The 19,019-nt window shown below is 40.0% G+C and overlaps 1 protein-coding gene across 1 annotated transcript; it reads right to left on the bottom strand.

The window, feature by feature from the left end:
* Positions 1–10,582: 10,582 nt before the first annotated feature.
* LOC112280810 (uncharacterized) lies at positions 10,583–18,600 on the bottom strand. Its single transcript, XM_024516662.3, has 18 exons — positions 18,201–18,600; positions 17,340–17,783; positions 16,578–16,746; positions 16,228–16,388; positions 15,713–15,866; positions 15,388–15,497; positions 15,161–15,233; positions 14,708–14,754; positions 14,406–14,541; positions 14,196–14,275; positions 13,666–13,771; positions 13,362–13,433; positions 12,415–12,777; positions 12,134–12,319; positions 11,733–12,026; positions 11,336–11,422; positions 11,109–11,219; positions 10,583–10,980 (listed from the first exon to the last, which is right to left on the bottom strand). The coding sequence occupies exons 2-18, from the start codon at positions 17,609–17,611 to the stop codon at positions 10,942–10,944; spliced, it is 2,460 nt and encodes an 819-aa protein (XP_024372430.1). The 5' UTR covers positions 17,612–17,783; positions 18,201–18,600; the 3' UTR covers positions 10,583–10,941.
* Positions 18,601–19,019: the final 419 nt, after the last annotated feature.

Genomic DNA, 19,019 nt, shown 5'->3' with positions numbered 1-19,019 from the left:
TCCATGATTGGAGAATATGTGGATTCATAATCAATACCAAATCGTTGAGAAAATCCTTGAGCAACAATACGAGCTTTATAGTGGGTTATTTGGCCTTGAGCATCTCGCTTGCATATTAATATCATTTTATATCCCACAGGGCAAGATGTAAGAGTGTCTACAATTGGACCAAAGACTTTCCTCTTACCCAAAGAAGCATACTCTTCTTCAATAGCAGTTTTTGTCACGGCCATAATCATGTAAGCTAATAATTACACATAGAAATAGGTAGAAGTAAGTAAAAGTAGATAAAAGTAAGTTAATTCTATAATATTTAATATAGAAGCTTTTTAGAAACTTTCTAGACGCTGCTTTGACTTCATAGGTGTCTTTAATTGACTTTTTGGATTAAAAACGTGATCAACAAGTTGGCCATGTGCCACACATGTTGTTAGCTTGAAGATCAAGCTAACTATGTGGCCCACACGTAGAAAAACTTGCCTTGTAAGTCAAGGCATGTGTCCTACAAAGTCAACACATATTGGAGGTCCTATAGAACGTCGCCACGTAGCCCCTAGTTACATAGTATATATAGAGACAAGAGTGAAGGCTTCTTCACTCTTGTCAACTCTTTTCTTGCTTCTAGTCCAGGTTCAAGAGTCTTTAGTTTCTTGTCTTGTGGCAATAGCCATTCCAGTTTCCTTTTAATATACATACTTGTTTATATTTTGACTTATTATATCGAGATAGCCTTTTTGTATATTTTCCCTCATCGAGTCTTTGTCCTTGACAGATTGATAAGAGTACACTTACAATATCAGAGCTTTGTTTTTCTTGAGTAAGAGTGGATTACCCCTTTTTCTTGATAAGACATAAGCGTATTAGAAGTTTGCGGATTACCCACTTCTAAACTGATATTGTTCTTAGTATCTTCTTTGTTATCAAATCTTTCTTTTCTTTTGTCTTGAGCAGTATCAAACAAATTTTTCTTAGTGTCATTATGGCAGAGCTTGTTGAAATGAAGAGTGCAATGGCACAAATGTAAGAGCAAATGAGGGAGTTAATACTTGCGATGCATCAACTCAATTCACCAACACATGAAAGAACAAGAATAGCAGAAAATGGGGATATAGAGATGATCGGAGCTGCTTCAACATCTACAACAAATCACGTTCCTTCTCCAATTGTACAACACCCTGTAAGCACTAGAAAACCAAGAATTGCCTTACCCGAGAAATTTGATGGTACGAGATCTAAGTTTCGAGGGTTCATCAATCAAGTACAATTGGCAATTGAACTTCAACCGCAAAGCTATCCAACTCCAGGATCACAAGTCAGGTTTATTGGCACTCTACTTTCTGGTTCTGCATTATCATGGTTTTCGTCTTTTCTTGAACAACAAAATCTAATATTGGACAATTTGGAAGCTTTTTTGGCGGAGTTTCGATCTATGTATGGTGAACACGATGCAACTCGTGTTGCAACAAATAAGATCCGAATTCTGCGACAAGGAAATCGCTCAGTAACAGTGTATGCTTCACAATTTTGACAACTTGCAATTGACATCAAGTGGGATGATGCTGCACTCATTAGTCAATTTCTTTATGGATTGCAATACGAAGTAAAGAAATTGATGCTCAACTTACTTGATCCTCAAACTTTGAGTCAAGCAATCGATTTTGCGGTAAAATGTGATAATCAACTTTCCGAATTTCGATCTGAGAATCATTCATGGGAACCTCAATGTTATTACTCAATGGCAACATCAACATCTTTGCCAAACGTACATTCGGAAGTAGAAGACATGCAAATTGACACGGTACGTTTTAAACCTCTAACTGAGCAAGAAAAGATTCGTCGTCGTCAAGAAGGTTTATGTTTATATTGTGGAGAACCTAAGCACACTGCTCAACATTGTCCAAAGAAACGACGCAACTATAAAATGAGGGGTACGACGGTCAAAGAAGACAACATGTCGGAAAACGGATTCGTCCAGCTACAATAGGGACCGTGCAGCTGGATACTTGTACAATTCCTAATGAAGGTCCTATCCTCTCCTCAGAACCCTCTCCTTGTTTTATAATAGACTTATATTTAGGACCTAAGAATTACAAAGCCTCTGCTTTATTAGATTCGGGAGCCTCAGCATGTTTTTTAGATGAACAATTTGTTAAAAGTCGTAAAATACCTTTTATACAGAAACCTAAACCAGTACATGTAGAAGTCATAGATGGTCGTCCCTTGTCTTTTGGAGATGTCACTCATGAAACTCATCCTATAAAAGTAACAATAGACGGTCATGATAGCTACATAGCTTTTAACATAATTAAATCCCCGTCCAATCCAGTTATTTTAGGTTTATCCTGGCTAGAAAAATATAACCCTCGAATAGATTGGAATTCGTGTAAACTTGACTTTTCCCAGAGCGTTATTAATAGTTCTACTAACCAAGTAAAAAATTATAAGTCTAGTATAGTAAAACTCGCACTGATAGGTGCAAAAGCATTTATACACGCAGCAAAAGAAGGATCAACTTTTGCTATTTATGCTGCACCTATTTCTGAAAACGTAAAGACTTCAAGTGGCATTCCAAGTCAATATCAGGAGTATCAAGACGTTTTTGAGAAAAAGAATGTAGATATTCTTCCTGAGCATCGTCCATATGATTGTTCAATCGACCTCAAGGAAGGAACTCAGCCACCATTTGGACCAATTTACAGTTTATCGCAAGATGAGATGGCTGAACTCAAGACATATATTGACGAGAATTTAGCGAAGAATTTCATACGCCATTCAAAATCTCCAGCAGGAGCTCCAATTCTATTCGTAAAGAAAAAAGATGGATCTTTACGAATGTGTGTTGATTATCGAGGACTCAACAAGATCACAATCAAGAATAGGTATCCATTACATTTGATATCAGGACTCCTTGACCAGTTGAATCAAGCTAAGATCTATACAAAAATAGATCTAAGAGGAGCATATAATCTAGTACGCATCAAAGAAGGGGATGAATAGAAGACTGCGTTTCGAATCAGGTATGGACATTTCGAATATAATGTCATGCCCTTTGGACTCATGAATGCACCAGCTGCTTTTCAACATCTCATGAATGATGTATTTCATGAATTTTTAGACAATTTTATCGTCTGGTATCTAAACGATATCCTGATCTATTCTAAGAACGTCAAAGAACATGAAATACATGTTCATCAAGTATTACAAAAACTTAGAGATGCAGGATTGTACGCCAAGATGGAAAAGTGTGTATTTCACACTACTCAAGTTGACTTTTTAGGATACATCATTTCAAATGATGGTCTCATGATGGATTCTAAGAAAGTCCAAACAATCATGGATTGAAAGATTCCAAGGACAGTAAGAGATGTCCAATGTTTCTTGGGATTTGCCAATTACTATCGGATCTTCATCAAAGATTTCTCACGAGTTGCAGCTCCACTTACACGCTTGACTAGTAAAGATAAATTCCAATGGAATCAAGAAGCGGAAGCAGTATTTGAAGCCTTGAAGACATCGTTTGTCTCTGCACCAGTCTTATATCGTGTTGACTTTTCCAAGGCATTTTTTATGGAAACAGATGCATCAGATTTTACCTTGGGTGCAGTTTTATCACAAATGGGAACAGATGACAAACTTCATCCGATAACTTTTCATTCAAGAAAATTCTCAGCAGCCGAGATCAATTATGAGATCCACGATAAAGAACTTCTTGCGATCGTGGATTCCTTTCAAGAATGGCGTCATTATGTAGAAGGCGCTTCTAGTCCAATCACTGTGTATACAGATCACAAGAACCTCGAGTATTTCCTGTCAGCACGCGTGTTGAATCATCATCAAGCTCGTTGGAGTATGTCTTTGTCAAGATTCGAGTTCATTATCACTTATCCGCCAGGAAAACAACAAGGTTTATCCGATGCCCTATCTAGACGTTCTTATTTTGCACCAAAAGAAGGAGATGCAGCTTTTGAGCAACAAAAAACGGTCCTCTTGAAACCGGAGCAATTTCATCTCCAAGCAATGAAATCAACATTGACTGTTGATTCAACTTTTCTCAAGCAAATCCAGTCCAGTATGTCCTCAGACCCTCTTGTTCATGATATCGAGAATAATTCTTCCAAGTCTCATGATCCTTCTAAGTTCAAGTTCAAGAATAATCTATTATATTTTGAAGGACGCCTATATGTTCCAGAAGGAGAAGCACGTTTACGTGTTCTTCAAGCACGTCATGACTTTCCAGCAGCAGGGCACTTTGGATATAATAAGACTTTGGAACTCATATCAAGAGATTTTTGGTGGCCACAAATGTGGAAATCAGTCAAAGACTTTGTACAATCATGTGATATTTGTTCAAGATCAAAAATTCCTCGTCATCGACCTTACGGACTTCTTCAGCCATTACCTATACCAGAACAACCATGGTCTTCTGTTTCTATGGATTTCATCATAGATCTTCCAAGCTCAAGATCTTATGATTCTATATTTGTGATAGTAGATCGTTTCACCAAGATGGCACACTTTGTGTCATGTACAAAATCTATCACAGGTGAAGAAACAGCTAAGCTTTTCATTGATAATATCTATCGCTATCATGGATTATCTAAAGATATCATATCGGATAGAGGAACTCAATTTGTGTCAAGATTCTGGAGGACCCTTTTCAAGATTTTAAAAGTGGACATAAAGCTATCTTCGGCTTTCCATCCTCAAACTGATGGACAAACAGAGCGCGTAAACCAAGTCTTAGAGCAATATTTAAGGTGTACTATCAACTACCAACAAGATGATTGGACAACCTTTCTGCCATTGGCAGAGTTTGCTTATAATAATACGGTACATTCTTCCACGCAACAAACACCTTTCTTTGCCAATTATGGCTATCATCCACGACTTGATACTTTTGATTTTTCAAAAGTTGATAATCTTGCAGCAGAAGATATGGCAAATCGGTTGTCAAAGTTACATGCAATAATGAAGACGCAATTGAAGGAAGCTCAAGAACGACAAAAGATAAACACAGATCTATATCGTAAGGAGCAACCACAAATCAACGTGGGTGATAAGGTATGGCTACTTCGTCGCAATATCAAGACTACTCGACCTTGTGACAAGTTGGACTATCGTAGGCTTGGCCCCTTTTCTGTTTCTGAACAGATCAACCCAGTTGCATATCGGTTATATCTACCGGAGTCAATGAAGATCCATCATGTATTCCACGTGTGTCTTCTTGAACCATATAAGACAGTGGATATACAAGGAAGAAGACAAATGCCACCGCCTCCTATAGAAGTAGATAATAATGAAGAATTTGAGGTGGAAGAGATATTAGACTCAAGGCGGCGCCGAAATAAGCTGGAATATCTTGTTCATTGGCACGGATATGATATTAGTGAACGCACATGGGAGCCATCTAGGAATCTAGCAAATGCATCAGCTAAAGTCAAAGTTTTTCATCAACGACATCCATCAAAATCAAGATGAAAATCTCTCTTATAAAAGAGACAAGATTGAGGCAAGATAACATTCAATTTCCTATCCTTGTTTGTAACTTCTTTACATTTGTGACGCTAATTAGATGGAGAGCCAACAACCAGCGGATTCAACTCAAGAACCTTTGTTTGCTAACCTGCCGGACGAGACATTACGATTGTCACAACCTTCAAGACGACGCAATCGAGATGAAGATCTTCAAGAATGACATATTCTCCCTCGAATAGATGGTGAGATACAACGCGTTTGGTATCACGATTTGGGAAGAGACTCTCGATGTTTGGTGATTTTGCTAGAGGTAGGAACAACTCCTGATGGTGTTCCGAATATTCTATTCGAAGGAAGTTACGAAGGCCTCAACAATGATCAAATAACTGGGTGGTCTTCCCGCCCTGGTATGCGACACTACCGATGGTTGAAAGGCCCTATCAATCATCTTCGAAGAGAACAGAGATCAGAGTATGTGGCGAATACAATTCGTCGCATCATAGATTTCCTCAACATATGATGACCGCTCCTCGTGGAACTCGTCTCTAGAAGGGGGGGTAATGTCACGGCCATAATCATGTAAGCTAATAATTACATATAGAAATAGGTAGAAGTAAGTAAAAGTAGATAAAAATAAGTAAATTCTATAATATTTAATATGGAAGTTTCCTAGAAACTTCTTACATGCTGCTTTGACTTCATAGGTGTCTTTAATTGACTTTTTGGATTAGAAACGTGGTCAACAAGTTGGCCATGTGCCACACATGTTGTTAGCTTGAAGATCAAGCTAACTATGTGGCCCACACGTAGAAAAACTTGCCTTGTAAGTCAAGGCATGTGTCCTACAAAGTCAACACATATTGGAGGTCCTATAGAACGTCGCCACGTAGCCCCTAGTTAGATAGTATATATAGAGACAAGAGTGAAGGCTTCTTCACTCTTGTCAACTCCTTTCTTGCTTCTAGTCCAAGTTCAAGAGTCTTTAGTTTCTTGTCTTGTGGCAATAGCCATTCCAGTTTCCTTTTAATATACATACTTGTTTATATTTTGACTTATTATATCGAGATAGCCTTTTTGTATATTTTCCCTCATCGAGTCTTTGTCCTTGACAGTTTTTCATTTTGACCAATCAGAGCGACGCATCACCTCTTCGATGTTTTGAGGTTCTGGATCGCCTTCCTCAGAAGAAAGGGCTTCTATAATCATATATGCAAATGATTCATCTACTGTAATAGATGGTCTGTCTCAAATATCATCTGTAGCACAATACAAAATAGATAATTCTTTACTCAACTTGTTCTTATTCTTTCCAGTTCCAAGATTGTTTTTCATAGGAATTGACGGTACATTATGCATGGATATATCATTATGAAATGGTAGTCCTGCAAGATGAGTGGCAATTTCTTGAGAAATAATACCAGGATTAGTTAATTTTATAGTTTTCTTCTTACGTGATTGCTTATCTGGTCCATGAGTTCTTTTAGTTGTTATTCTTATAACTTAAGGTATTGTAGACAATGGCACTGCAATCTGAGTAGGTGCATTTTGAGCCTCATTAATAGGAACTCTTGTAATTCTAGATGCATCATTGAAGCCATCAGGTGTTTCATCCGCGATCCGTTTTAAATGCAAAATCTTAGCAACTTCAGTTTCTGCCAAAGATGTCCTAGGATCGGGATTCATTGTAAATGTTTCTGGTGCTTCAAATATGAGTACTTTATTTCTTTGTTGATTGGATACTCCTCCTTGAAGAGATGGGAATACAGTTTCTTCAAAACGATAATTTTGCAAACGTGCACGTAATAATGTGCTAGTTGATGGATCAACAATACGAATAATGCTTAGTGAATCAAAACCAACATATATGCCTTCTTGTCGATGAGCTCCAATGGTACGTCGTTGAGGTTCTGGTAGTGGAATCCGAGCATGGCAACCAAATACTCGTAAGTGAGATACATTTGGAACATGACCTAAAATGAGCTCATGTGGTGAAACAATTTCAAGAGAAGAAGGGCGGAGGCATATTAATGCTGTAGCATGTAAAACTGCATGACCCCACATAGATGTAGGTAGATTTGCGTGAAGGAGGAGTGGCCGCGTAATGAGTTGTATACGCTTTATAAATGACTCTGCAAGTCCATTTTGAGCATGTTCATATGAAACATAATATGTCAATTCGATTCCTATTACAGTACAATAGTCTTCAAAAGACTTTGATGCAAATTCTTTTGCATTATCCATACGCAATGTTTTTATAGGATAATTAGGAAAATATGCCCAAAAGCGAATAAGCATAGATATAAGATTGGCAAACACCATGTTTCGAGTTGATAATAATGAAACATGTGATTGTTTACCTGATGCATCAACAAGGACCAAAAAATAACGAAATAATCCTGATGTTGGATTAATAGGACCACAAATATCACCATGCAATCTTTCAAGCATTGGTGGTAATTCTTGTGGAAGTTTCCAAATTGAAGGCCGAGTAATCATTTTACCTTGCACGCATGCACGACATAATTCCCTAGAGTCTACATCTGCAGGCTTTAAATTGTGCCCAGTTATACATGGAATGATCTTTCTAAATAATGTGGATCCTAGATATCCCAAACGTTCATGCTAGAGAGAAACACGACTCTTTGAGATAGATGATACAAAATTAAATATAATGGGAGGCCGAATCGCAATTCAGTATAAACCATTTTTTGTAGCAAAGCTTTTTCAACAACTTTATGGTTCTTCGCAAGAACCAAAACTTCTTTTCTATTTAAAGTGGCGGTCGAGAAGTGATAACCATTAATACGCACATCTCGGTAGCTGATCAGACTCCGAGGTGCTGAGGGTGCAAACATCACATGTTTATATTTTATGATGGAACTCGCAGGTAATTTTACCATCGCTGTGCCCTCTTGGAAACAAAATGCATTTGCTCCAGCCATGGTCATCATATTTTTAGTTTTCCAAGTTGAAGATTTTTCAATAAAAAATCGTCTATCTCGCAAGATAGTATGTGTTGTTGCAGAATCAATGAGCGCATCATTTGATTCATCATTAGAGGTTCTATTAGTCATATAAGCCTCTAAGTCATCAACACCAATTGAATCCATGGATGCATCCATGGTATGAACTTCACGAGCCTCAGCTCGTAATTTCTTATTTTCTTGGAACATTTTAATAAAATATTTTGAAGTACGACACACATGTGCTAAATGTCCAATCATTCCACACTTATGGCAAGAACGCATCTCTGATTTTTGTTTTCTACTATAATTAATAATAGAACGTTTATTCTTTCCATATGGATAGAAATGGTCTTGACTATGATTACCTTGATACTTATGAGCACGTTTCCCATGTTTATATAATTTCTTCTTAGACTTTAAAATATTAAGTGCATGAGATTTAGGAATTGTAGTTCCAATAGGACAAGCTTCCGCATTGCGCAAGAATAGCTCATTTTGCTTCTCCACAAGAAGTAGATAGGACATGAGATCAGAATGACTCTGAAATTTCATGTTCTTGTATTGTTGTGCAAGCACAGTAGATGCAGGAGGAAATATAGAGAGAGTTTTCTCAATCATTTCTTCTTCAGAAATGCTTTGTCTACATAATCGTAATTGTGAGACAATACTGTATATTTCACTATTGAAGGCATTTAAATTTGGAAAATCCAAGACACGTAAATGTGTCCAATTATGATGTACACGTGGAAGAAAAATGGTCTTTTGATGATCAAACCTAGATTTAAGATTCTTCCAAAGTTCTGTAGGGTCTTCCATTTCCAAATATTGATGTTGTAATGTAGGTATAAGATGACGACGAAGGAGAAGAAGTGCTTTCCAACGAATAGCAGGAGATATAAAAATACTTGTTGTAGGAGATTCTTCAAACATAATGGCATCCGAGAGTTGTTCTGCAAATAAATTTGCTTTTGCCATTTTTGCCCATAATAGATAATTGTTTCCATCCACAGTCAATGGTGGAAATAAAAGAGCTTGAAAATATTGGGATGCACTGGTAATAGTAGGAACCATGGTAGAAGCAATTGGAGATGTTGAAGCACTCATTATAAATAAATCTGTAAAGAAAATACAAGATCAAGTAGAAAAGTTGAGTAAAACGTACCTTAAAATATAAAATCAAATAAAATGATAAACTTGAACTTGAAAAAAAACTAATATATATATATATATATATATATTTTTATTTTTAAGAAGAGATAGTTGTAGATTAAGGCAGCAAAACAGCAATAAAATGGCGGCAGCAGGTAGCGGTAGGGCGGCAGGGTGGCAGCAGCGGGCAGCGGCGGCGGGTGGCGGCGGGCGGCAGCGGCAGCGGCGGATTCGGCGGCAGTTCGGCGCCAGTTCGACGTCTGTTCGGGGCGCAGCAGGGAGCAGGGAGCAAGTAGAAGGTGGAGTTGGGCTGGATCAAGTATTCAGAGCAAGCAAGGCAAAGAGTGGAACAAGTGCTCTAAGCAAGCAGCTAATGTGTGAGGGGCCAGCAAGAAGAACAAGATCATGACCCAGACACTAAGCGAGGGTAGCAACAGGTTTGAAGAGTCAAAGACTAGAGCAAAAAAAATTGTGATAGTGTGTAGAAGAGAATTGTGCTGATAAAGTGTTGAGAATGTTTAGAAAGACACAAGAGTAATAGTAAGTCATACACACACACGAGTAGTAGTAAGTCATACACACACAAGGGTTTCTAAGGAGAGAGAGCTTCACACACACAAAAATCCATTGATCTGGTTGTATCTCGTACACAAGAAGAGAGAAAATAAGAGGATGAACAGTACTTCTCCACTAGACTCTAAATACTGTAGCTACAGTAATTACTATAGTCTATCATTTAATGATCTCAACAGTAACGAAGTAATTGCTACGTGGGATCAGGACCACCCCAAGAGAAAACTTATGTGTCCTAGTTTAATATATTAGTCTGTCTAGCTTGTACATGTAACCCATCTTGGCCAGACCTATCCGGGGTGTCTGTATCTGTCTCCTTCTGTTCGCAGCAGAGTTTTTCTTAATTTGTGTCAAAAAATAAATAAATAAATGAAACTGACGAGCATATACATAAGAATATACCAATTGGAAACCTAATAAGACCAAAAAAAAATTTAAGATTCGTGTGTGCCTTAAAATGAAATGGCTCTGTGACAGATAAGAGGGCGGACAACCTCACTCTACAAGCCCAGTAGGGCTTTCCTGCATCACCTAAGTTAGGTATATCTACCTACTCGCTGGTACTTATTCTGTCGATTGTAAGTGTGCACTCATGATTCTATTTAAAAACCCGAACTTCTGCTACAATGCTGTATTTTGACAGCGGTAACAAGGCAAGTAGTGCCAAGGCAGTCGAGGTAGGCGGCATACAGCCTAAACTGAATATGTGTATAGTTGATACTCCAATATAATGTCACGCTGCACCAACGTTCATATATCCCATATGTGCTTGGAAACGTTACAAGCCCATAAGGCACTTTGTAAGGAAGTTGCCCTTCTGTAAACAGACAATTCTGTGAGATGAGAATAGTGAGGGAGAGGCTAAACTATTGCCAATGATCACACATAATCAAAACCTAGACTTCAAAACACAGATACGCGAGCTCTTCTCAAAGAGAAACCCACCTGTTTGCTTCGTCTTAGTTCGCGGCTTTGAGTGCACACGTCCTCTTCAAAATGTTGCTGCTCTTCAAAAGCCTTTCTTGGAGACAACAATCTCTCCTCTTCTTCCTTGACCTTTCCAAACACAGAGGAGCACAAACTCAGACAAGAAAGCAGGGAAGGCCACAAATCCTGTCCACGTACCACTCAGTGGCTGGCTTAAATTTAAAGTAAATTAGAAGAAAACCGACCTTCAATTTTTCACTTAGATCTTCGACGGGAGCTTCAGCAGCAGTGTCAACCGCATCACTAGTATTATCCATTGCATTGCATTTAACCTGAAGCACATCCAATCAATACGTATGAGGTCGTAACCACCTACAGTGCTCATTTATCTCAGGCTTAAGGACAAATCCTTCTCACTCATTGTATCAAGTGATGTGTACCCTAAGAGAACATTCCTGAAAACAACAAGCATGTCAAGGTGCGCTAAATTTTACGACTTGCAAACTAAAGATCAGCAACATCTGGAAAAGAATTGGTAGATCAGAACACTCCAAGCGGTGAAGACAGAAACATAGGTAGCAGAACAGAAAATATCATCCAAAAGTGATAATGCAAAATCGGCATCAAAACTTAGCTAATTACCTCGTCGGGACTCTCAATTCGGTCTACATGGACGTCGCAATTCTCTCCTTTGGGCTTCGCAACTTCAACTGGAACTCCGGGAACGCAGGCGCTATTGATGTTGAAAGCGTCCGGCCGCCCAGACTGCAAAATTTCAATAGACATTCGAAGACGTGCCAACTCATCCTCCTTCGCCAAGGCCTCCACTGACATCTGCGAAATCATTGCAGAATTTTTCTCTGCTTTTTGCATCAACGTTTCCCTTTCGTTTGTCAGGTCTCGAGCAAGCTTCTTTAGTGTCTTGATCTCCTTCATCTGTAGATACGCATTTAAGAGGCAATCAGCTTCACTTCAGTGAATGAATCACACAACGCAGAACCTTCTAGTACTTCATGGAGGAAGTTCAAGCCATCAGAATCTACCTTCTCAGCAAAGATTCGTTCATCCCTTGCGAGATCCTCAGTAGCTTCCTTCAATGTCTCTTCTTTAAATTTCACGTCACTTTCTTTAAGTGCTAACCGCTCCTCCAGATCCCGTATGGTTCGTAAATTTTGGTTGATGTTGCGATTACTTCCACTAGTTCGATCCGGCGAGTTACAATTCGCACCCTGTGTCGAACGTGAATCACGACTGTTATATTAGCAGATAATCCGTAAACAACTTCCTCCTAGATTTAAATTTTAAAAAAACAAAGAGTGATTACCTTTGCATCTGCTGTGAAAGGAGTATACACCATCTCCGGCATCAATGCGACAGAATGGTCTTCTTTTGGTTGAGAACTGGGCCAGCTATTACTGCATTCTCGAGCAGTCTCCCTGACGGTAGGAAAGCTAGGATTCCTCTCACTTCTCGTTGCAGCATCAGAACTAGCTGGCCTATCTAAGCTAGACAACGAACTACCACTGGATTCAAAACCAGGACCTTCATTATCAGTCTCACCCATGGCCCTCTTCATCCTTATTAACAAGTGGTCCTTGACCATAGGACTGATATCCATGACACCTTCCCAACGTGGCATTTCTTGCATCAATGCCGCCAGTTCTGAGTTCACTTCATCCAATTTTAGCTGCAATAACACAATTTTGATAAGTTCAGGGAAGTGGAATTACGAAAATGAGGGATCGATTAAGAATCAATCGCTTAGAAAAATCAAAAAACGCGACCAAGTTTGAGAACGAAATGCATCTGACGGAGCCGAAGTTCAAGGAAAGAAATTACTGTATTGACTTTGGAGATCCTCCACACTCGACGAAAATCACATACAACAAAACTTGACAGGTCGATGAACAAACAATGCGTAAAGATCAAGCTAATGTTGAATGTATCTCAAACATGTCGTACAAGAGGAAGAAGTGACATCATATGAATTAATTCAATAGTATGATCATCAAAAACATATATTCGAAGAAGAAAGTTTTATAAGCTTTTCAGAGTGGAAAGATCAACGAGAAAAGAATGAGGGGATTTGAGCATGGAAAACAGAACCACAGCTTATAGAAGCAATCAAGATTGAGTGCATAGATCGTCATCTTTAACATCCACACGAAAGACAACAATAAAGATGGAATGAGATTGTACAGCCTAGGTAGCAACAGAGTATGCATACCAAGACTAATCGCAAGACACACATGCGCAACGAGAAGTTCTAACCTGGTAATGATTGCGCTCGGTACGTAGTATCAGCATTTCCTCCTGCAGATTGTTAACTAACGACTGCAATCCCTGGCATCATAACATCAGAGAGCAAGGCTTCGTGTAAACGACTACGGTTTAGCACAATAAAGATTATGATAATACCTCAGACCATCAACTATAACTACAGCATCTGGGACACTTCACACAAAAACATTGATCACCAGTAGGACTGTACAGAAATATACCCCAATTAAGCATGTAATTAAATAGGTCCTACATATGTCAAAACATCTAAACGCAAGGCCAGGCAGTAAGTTACTTGTATATCATCTTTCAGTTTGAGACATTCGTGTTCACTTTCTCTGCTCTTCAGACGCAAAGTATTGAGCTCCGCAGTCACCTCCATTGATGTATCTGCCCGTGTCCTTCATAATGGTAATACGAACACAGTTATACACTGCAATTTAAGGAGACCCTTAGAGATATGGCAACACAAACACAAGCCTCCAATAACGTTCGTGCAAGCAACCATCCCAAATTGCGAGACACAAGTAGCTATATTTTTCACCAAAACTCGCCATCTAGAGGCTTTTAGTGCCCTAAACAAAAGTCCCTCATGTTTGAAGCACTTATCCCGACAACTACATAAACAGTCACGTATTAACACATTCACTGTAGACTCTGTATCTTTATTTTTGAGTGATCCAGCTGATCTCCTTAGAAAATTATTGGAGTAGTAAACAGTTGAACTGTACTCAGAGAACCAATGGTGTCTGTATGACGCCTAATTAAAAATATTGACGAAAGACAAATCGCATGTTAGCAAGAAGTTCTTGATGAAATTCATACAGGAATAGATCTTGCGGTCCACTGGCGAGATCTAGGCCCGCATTACGAATTCGCGAATTCAGCAACTCCAGTTGTAAAGCCTGTTTCAGATACAAAACCTAGTCAGATTTAACATTCGGATGACGTCATTCTCAGAAGCATTTTATACTGTACTTTCATACTGTACCAAGCTTAGTCAAGAGCTTCTTACAAGATTAGCATTAGTCTCACCCGGATTTCTTGTCGCAGATGATTCAGCAAGATAGACTGCGGATCACGATTGATGACAGGCTTGTTACGAATGTTGCGGGCACGATTAGCATACTTTAACGTATTGAGTGTCTCCTCAAAATTTGTGTCAGCAGTGCTGTAAAACAAGATGCAACCAACAAAAAGCTATGTTGGTCTTCACTGTTTTCAAAAGAACATAAGCATGAAATAAGAAAAACTAAATTTAGGATAATTCAACGAAGTGAAAAATTAAAGTAGAATCTAGTGGATCACTCGTTTTGTTACTTTCTACTACAGTTTACCTAATGCACGCAATCATACACGTTCGACTGTTTCCACCCAGGGAATCCTGCAAAAGCGTAAAACGTAACCCATATGTCCCAAGTGGTCAGTTTTTTCGTAATTTACACACTTTTCAGGGTGACAACCAAAATAAGATTATTAAAAATTAATTTCAAAAAATAAACAACAAATCAGTGTTCTGCAATAATGCTTTCAAGGTCACCTGAGAGCGAACTCTGCAGGTTAAATAACCAAGAGCTGATGAAAACTATGAATATGATGCAAGAAAGCAAGAGCTTTGTCCTCCTTATCAGGTCATAGCAAAGCGAAACATGGTTCGATTTTCATCGGGTTTAACCCGAGCAAAAACAGTTAAATTTAGTATTATCTAAAGAAATTCGAACACTCAATTTCGTAGCATGAAAACCAACATGATTGGAATTAAGACTAAACTAAAAGTAAAGTGAGCTAACCTGCAGCATACGTGTGAGCTTTGACTCCCTGTACGGTACATGCTGACACCTTTTTCGCTCATCCCCCAATGCGCTGCAGATGTAAATTCCTGAAAATAAGTGAATTGTTTGTTGCGAGCAAAAGAACAGATTATATATATTGTTGATTATATGTTAATATGAGACCATCCAAGTTCATAAAATGAAAAAAGGATAACATTGGTAAAATTGCAGCAGATAGATGGCACCTTATGACGTTCCCTAAAGCAAGAAGACCGCAGTTAATAGTGACAGATTCTTTGAATCGCATGCCCACAGCACCCGTACGCTTCACCCTTTCTGAGCCTGCAAGGTCTACCTGCAACACATCAATATCAAGAAGCTTTAACTTACAGATAACCTTGCACAATGCAGACTTTGTGCAATGCTGAATTGTGCATAGTCTATTCCATTCCAGTTGTCCAACGTTGACTTTGTGAAACTCCCTGACCAACATCAGTTATGATGCGAAGGTGAGACGAAATCCCAAAAATATTAAGCTGGTTGCTGAGTAGGGGCAGGTGCAAGACTCACCAAATGAAACTTCGCAGTGATGACTTCATTGCTAGCACTATCCAGAATGCTCCGCTGCTCGACAATGATGGTGAAGATAGCATGTGAGCGGCTAGAATGCTGGTTCATTAATGTACTTCCTGTTGTGCGGAACATTGATCCATGTTCAAGAAGCCTGGAAAAGTAGACAAAAGAACCACACCTGCGTTTAAAGATTTTCAAAGCGGGAGGTTCACACAAACCAGAGAGTGAATCACAACTATTGCAACAATGAGGCAAGGAACAAAAGTAACGTTTAAGGTGAACCGGGAGATAATTTTGAAAGCTTCCTCTACGATAACCTTTACATAACCAAGCGTCCAATTATTGACCAATGGCAGTGTTTGTCCTCGTACACTCTTCTAAGACATACTTCTGCAGTATGCTTGGCAACCTAGTAACTCCATAATGGCTCCAGGAGAATATTTCCATGCTTTTTACTTGACAAACCCTACATGTAAAAGACATCAAAAAATTCAATACCTATGGATAGATACCTGATCATGTTTTCAAAGTTGGTGACGACTTCTTCCTTGACACCTGCGAGGACGATATCGCCCTTTGCATCTTCGCGAATGGAAATAGACTTTGATGGCGTATCTGGATGGAGCAAATCTTTTATCTCCTCGTTATAAATCTCGACATACGCGCACTTGATCTATAAATACATGCATGATCCCTTCCACTATCAGCGCTTCAGTACAAGCAATCTCAACTTAAGAATGTTGGACACAAGACAGTACTCCATTAGATTTCACGACACAAATATCACACTTGCAATAGAAGAGCTGATTTTATTATTCAAGAATACAATAAAGCACTTCAGTGTTAGATCCAGAATGAATACCAGAAACTCAGCCTGATTACTGCGCTCCTCAACACACTCATAGAGCTGGCGAATCGCCCGAGGTAAAATGCCGAGATCCTCCTTCAACAACGACACATTGTTGCCGCAACCCATAGTGAAGGTCTTTCCGGAACCTGTCTGTCCATATGCCAGTACTGTTGCATTGTACCTGCCCATTACAAAACTACCGTATGAGATTCAACAAAATTCCAGGTCCCTACTGCAAATAGGACATGAAAAGTTAACGAATTTTAAGAGAACACAAATATCTTATCATTTCGAGTGTGCTCAGCTATCATAAAGATGCAATAAGCTGAAAGCTGGCCAATGCATGTGATCGAGTAGGCAATTACGACGGACGAAGAAATTTACCCATAGTTAAATCACTGCAAAGCCCTGAGCGAAGGAGCTCAGCGGCATCAAGTGAGGGTGCTCAAAAAGCTAGAAAAAGGTGTTTAGAATGGGAATTCCGTCCAGAAAGCTGTACGCGTCTATATTGTACGCTTAGTCGAACACGAGTATTCATGAGCCCGCTCAATTCTTGTGATAGATGTTTCTTAAGCACGACATTTACTAATCCCGAACCCTTTCAGTGTAAACAAATTCTACCTTGCCCCACATTCATATGCAAGATTAAAAAGAAGAAACTAAATTTAATAGAAATGCATCGTGTCCTTCACAATGGATCGTATTTCATTGGTGCATTTTTGGTTCCTGCAGATCATATCCCCTACGACAAAGTGTGAAAGTATGTTTGCCTACCCCGCGCAGCAGCTTTCGACAAGGGGCTTGACACAGTTGGTGTAGACATCTTCCTGACTAGTGGCAGCGCCGAAGACATGATCAAAAGTGAACCTGCGTTCTGCGCCTATAATTACTTGTTTCCCACACTCCGAGTATGAAACACATTCGGAGCAGTTCTCTACCAATTCCTTCTCAACCAAAGGGCGTGCGCGTACTGCCACTCGCACTGACGAACAGCCGTCGTCCACGGCCAAAGAATCGTGCTGCGAGGGCGACAGTGGCACCGTCATGTTTCTCGTCCAAACATAGTTGTAGTCACCGCAACTTCTCCACTTTTCCAGGCAAGCGTCATTCCTCCCCTACATTTTGATTTCACTGCCCGCGACGCTCTCGCATTCAAAATGCCACGTGTTGATCACCTGGCCTCTGTAATCACCCAACCAATCTCCAATTTGCCACATTCTGCAGCGGAACGTGCGTACTGTGTTACAAATTACATAAAACTTCCTTACAAGATTATTACATAAACCTGGAAGAATCGGATAGAATATTAAATAATCAGTCCGCCTTGCCCAATTTCCTTTCGAAATTACTTCTCGTATACTCAACGCTTCATCCCTTGAGCGGATAATGCGGAAGAAGATGACTACTTTCAAAACGTGCAAGGAGATGGATAACAATACATGCCTGGGCAAGAGAGGAAAAATGCGTGTACAAAACTGGCTAGCAACAGTACTACGTTACTGTGCAACGACAATGGCGAAATGCAAAACACATCAATGAAGACTATCGCCCTCCGGAGAGCTTGTATGAGATCAGTCAGCAATAAACCCCTGCACCCTGCACTTCCTACACAGTCTCGAACCGATCGTTGCATACCGGCGATTCCAAACACACTTGTCCGTTATCTTTTATGAAGACAACCCACTCCTTGGCGTCATTCTTCTCCTCCGTCCTGATTTCCCCAATCCGATCCAATGACAATCGAAATGCAGTCCCGCAACAACAGCAAAAAATGACCTCAAACGCAACTTCCGTGCAGCCAGCCAGTGTGAAACACCATCATGGCCTCATCTGCAATGTGCACATGTGTGTCTCTCGTGCAGCAGCGGCAGAGTCAATCACAGGCAGAAGTGATGATTTCTTCGCAAAGCACAGACAAACGCAACTTTTCCCCAAAGCTTCGGAAGAGGTGACGTCGCAACAAAATCCTCTCCACTTTCTTCCCTCCTGGTTAACTTCCTCCTCCTCTTCTCCCTCCTCCTCGCTCAGTAACCACACCCGATCCCCCGGAAGTCTCCAATTAGTCTTATTCCACAATTCCCCCGAATAGTGGACTCCTCCGCGTCTTCCTCCCCGCCCCGAGATCCGCCACAACGATTGCCCGATTCCGGAACCCCAACGCTCGTCCCCCTGCCGTATGGTCCAATGCGGTTATATTCTCGGGTGAGATCTTCCGCAGCCCCCTCGTCTTCTTCTCCTTCTTGTCCGTCTACTTCCGCGATGGACCATGACGCACCTGCACGGCGCTCCTCACGGCTAATCCGTCCTCCTTCCAGCTTCGTCGCTTTTTGTTTATTTTTATTTTTCCTTTCTGTCGCTTTCACCGCGTCAGAGTGCCGCTCGCTCGTTGGCCCGCGACGTTGCAGGATGGTGACAGCAACTACAGTGGAATGATGAAGAAGCCCTCTCCCTCTA

This window comes from Physcomitrium patens, chromosome 4, assembly GCF_059467195.1.
Source record: "Physcomitrium patens ecotype Gransden chromosome 4, ASM5946719v1, whole genome shotgun sequence".
Classification (NCBI taxonomy): Eukaryota; Viridiplantae; Streptophyta; class Bryopsida; order Funariales; family Funariaceae; genus Physcomitrium; species Physcomitrium patens.
Note: the sequence above shows the minus strand (reverse complement) of the source record. Positions and strands in the feature narration are given on the sequence as shown.